General features: G+C 37.7%; 1 protein-coding gene across 1 annotated transcript; it reads right to left on the bottom strand.

The window, feature by feature from the left end:
• Window positions 1-2,245: 2,245 nt before the first annotated feature.
• On the bottom strand, window positions 2,246-3,119 carry LOC126059710 (olfactory receptor 2T33-like). Its single transcript, XM_049855610.1, has one exon. It carries the CDS (start codon window positions 3,056-3,058, stop codon window positions 2,246-2,248), a length of 813 nt encoding a protein of 270 aa, XP_049711567.1. The 5' UTR covers window positions 3,059-3,119.
• Window positions 3,120-3,718: the final 599 nt, after the last annotated feature.

Raw genomic sequence — 3,718 nt, 5'->3', positions numbered from 1 at the left:
TTTTATTTCCTTTGACTAATATTCTGGTAAAGAAGCTACTTCCTTCTGCCTTATTTTTCTAATTACTGTTTTTATTTGTGTATGTGTGTGTCTGTGGTATATATATGCAGTTCTTTAATGCATGAAAGAAAAACTTAGATCCACATACCTATAATCTCTTTCCAAGTCTATCTATTCAACTAGCTCTGTGTGTTGGTTATGATACCTCATCTGCCATGTTTCCAGGCACTGAAGTCTCTGTCATGTTATTTTCACATTACTAACTTAAATTTAATCTTGATTATATATATATATTTTTAATTTTAGGAATGCTGTTTTTATAGACAGAATAGCTGTATATCAGAGAAGCTAACTTACCCAAGGTACTTGTTCTTAGTTGACTGATCCCAGACGGCAACGCCTGGCCTTCTCACAGAAAAATCTAAGTGGTTTTTCCTCAACCACATTGTTTTTGATTTTTCACTTCTAGAACATCTTAAAACTTTAATCAAAGCCAAAGTGGTAAGACTTCTCTGTAATATAAAATAATTCTAAACAGATAATAATATTATTTTCAGAACAATGGTTCCAGATTATACGAAGTAGGGAAAGAGAATTATAACCCCTTTTATTCAAATGTAGTTGATATCTTTATTATGGGTTTTAGGTAACACATATATTCACCTAAGCACTACTCCAGTGTGTGTGTGTGTGTGTGTGTGTGTGTGTGTGTGTGTATCCACAAAGCACAGCAGTTTAAAACAACAATTGTTTATTTTGCAAATGAATTTGCAATTTCAGCAGGTTTCATCAGGGACAGCTCATCTCTACTCCATGCAACATCAGTGGAAGTGGCTCACCTGGGAGCTGAAAGATACACTTGCATGATGCGCCACCAATGACTGAAAAAAATGGCTTTGAATTTGGCTGGGCTCTCAGCTGGGGATGTGCACTAGAAGTCTTGGTTTCTCTCTTTGTCACAGCATGGGGATTCTATAATTGCACCAACACAATTACTCTTCAGACACTTCTTAAAATAGGGAATGGGGCAGCATATAGTCACTTGCAATTCTGCAATTCTGGTAGAAATTGTTGCCAGCTCCTTAATTAAGATTCAGTGTGATTCTCTGGGAATTATTCTACATGATTTTTGCCTCTGCTTTCTGAGTCACCCTTGCTCTACCATGAGAAAACTGAGTAGTCACCTCAATCAGCTTACTCCTTAGACCAAACTAGTGATATTTCTGTCAGAAAAACATGCTTGCAAACATTGCGAGTTTTCCATGAATCTTACTGGAGTTTACTCCATTAGACAAAACCCACAACTACCAACCTTGGGCTTCCTACGACTCTGCTGCACTACAGTGCCCTAAAACATTTTAGTAGTCCTATTTATTTTTAATTAAAGAGAATCTACAAGACTCTCAAGATTTATAGAAGGTCTTTTGTCTGTTTGGATGTTTAATTATTTAAGGTACTGTGTCTTAACTCGTCCTGAAGCCTTAATAAATGATTTTAGAGTCACAACTTGTGTTGGACCTTTGGCCTGAGGCCCTTTCTTAATTAGAGACTTCTTTGCTGAAAGTTTTATTTTTGAATCCACTGTGTACTGACTCCTTTGTACACAATATATTTTTTTCTTCAGCTCATCTCTCTACTCTTACATTTTAACAAAGGTCATGAAAAGCCAATTAGCATTTTTATATTCTGTCTGGAAGTTTCTTTAACAAATCTTCCCACAGCAACATTTTGCAAATATTTCTTGATATTTTCTTACGTATTTTATGTTTGATGGTCACATTGGGTCCTTATTTCATTTGAATTTATTTTATCTACATTATGTGATTTAGGATATATGTTTTGTTTTCAAAAGGTATTATCCCCATCAAAATTAATGATTTCCATTATTTATCAAAAAATACAAATTATACACGTATCATATGCTATTTATAAACTCAATCAATCATACTTATTGTCAGAGCCCTAATTTCAGAGTAAAAACACCACTGCAAGTTATGACAGGAGGACAAATATAATTTTTAATTAATTTACCATATATAAAAATAATCATATAGGAACAATGCAGCCAGATTGGCAAAGTAAGAGCAAAATAACTTGATACAACACAAAAGAAGAATTTAAATGGGATGAACAAAATAACAAAACAATATTTTAGAAACGTTACCCGTATCAAGTTTGGTTGCTGCCATTTTGGCAAATTATGCTCAGGATTAATATCACATAAAATGTTTTTCCAGCCACCTCCTCAAGGCCCCCTTAACTTCTTTATTACACTGAATATAAGGGGGTTCAAGACAGGTGTGAAGATGGTATAAAAAGCTGAGACCACCTTATCGTGGTCCTCTGAACCATTAGATTTGGGCCTCATGTAGATGAACATGATGGTGCCGTAGAAGAGTCCCACAACCGCCAGGTGAGAGGAGCAGGTCTTAAAGGCTTTTTTCTGTGCTCCAGCTGACTGCATGCGGAGCACTGCAGCCAGGATAAGGCTGTATGAGGCCAAAATTAGAGACAAAGGGATCAAGAGCATCAGAATGCAGCAGACATACATGAAAAACTCAAAAATTGTAGTGTCAGCACAGGCAAGGCGTACCAGTGATAGTGCTTCACAAAAAAAGTGATTGATTTCCCGTGAGTGACAGTAAGGGAAGCTCAAAGTGGCACCAGCCTGCATCAGCCCATCGATCCCTCCCAGGAGCCAGGAACCTGATGTCATGAGTAAACAGAGCTTCTGACTCATGAGAATGGGGTAGCGCAGTGGGTGACATATGGCCACATAGCGGTCATAGGACATGGCCGTTAAGAGGAAGCATTCACTCCCTCCCAGAGTGAGAAGCAGGAAGATCTGGACTCCACAGCCAGTGGGAGAGATAGACCTAGTGTCCATCAGGTAGTTAGCTGCCATTTTGGGAACGATGGTGGAGACCAGCATCGTGTCCATGAAAGAAAGCTGGCTAAGCAGGAAGTACATGGACATGTGGAGTTGAGGGTCCACATGAATGAGAATGATCATAAGGGTGTTGCCCATCAGTGAGGTGATGAAGATCATAAGCACCATGGCAAACAGGAATAGGTGGATCTGTGTGTGGTTAAAGAGCCCTAGAAGAATGAAGTTTATTCCTGTGGTGCCGTTTGCATTGACCATGGCTCTACTGGTGCCTGAAAGATGTAAGAATGATGCAGAAGTGAGATTTGTTTAAAAGGAAGCTTGTACATATCTTTATGAAAACTTGATCAAATGACTTGGGAAATCTCAGACTTGGAGGGCTAATTACCACTTTAATCTTTTACTTACAAACAAGATTTTTGCCATAGCATACTACTATCCATCTCTGCTGTTACTATACATTATTTTTTATTCACACAAAATTAGATAACACATACATCTTTTTGCCTTTTGTCTTGCCTTTTTGCCTTCACTTTTCCCCATTTTACCTTGCCTTTTTGCCTTTATGATTTGCCTTTTTGCCTGTGTACCGGTTTGACTTCTCTTTTTGCCTTTTACCATATTGCCGTGCCTTTTTTTCCTTTTTGTCTTGCATTTTTCCCTTTTCCCTTTTTGTTACATTTTACCCTTTTGCCTTGTCTTTTGACTTTTTGCCACTTTACCTTTTTTCTGTTTCCCTTAGCTTTTTGCCTTTTTGTCCTTTTGCCTTGCCTTTTTCCCCTCCCTTTTTCCCTTTTTTACCTTCCACATACATATACAGTAGTACAAATT

Source organism: Elephas maximus, chromosome 16, assembly GCF_024166365.1.
Source record: "Elephas maximus indicus isolate mEleMax1 chromosome 16, mEleMax1 primary haplotype, whole genome shotgun sequence".
In the NCBI taxonomy this organism is placed as follows: domain Eukaryota; kingdom Metazoa; phylum Chordata; class Mammalia; order Proboscidea; family Elephantidae; genus Elephas; species Elephas maximus.
This window is presented reverse-complemented; position numbering and strand designations above follow the sequence as displayed.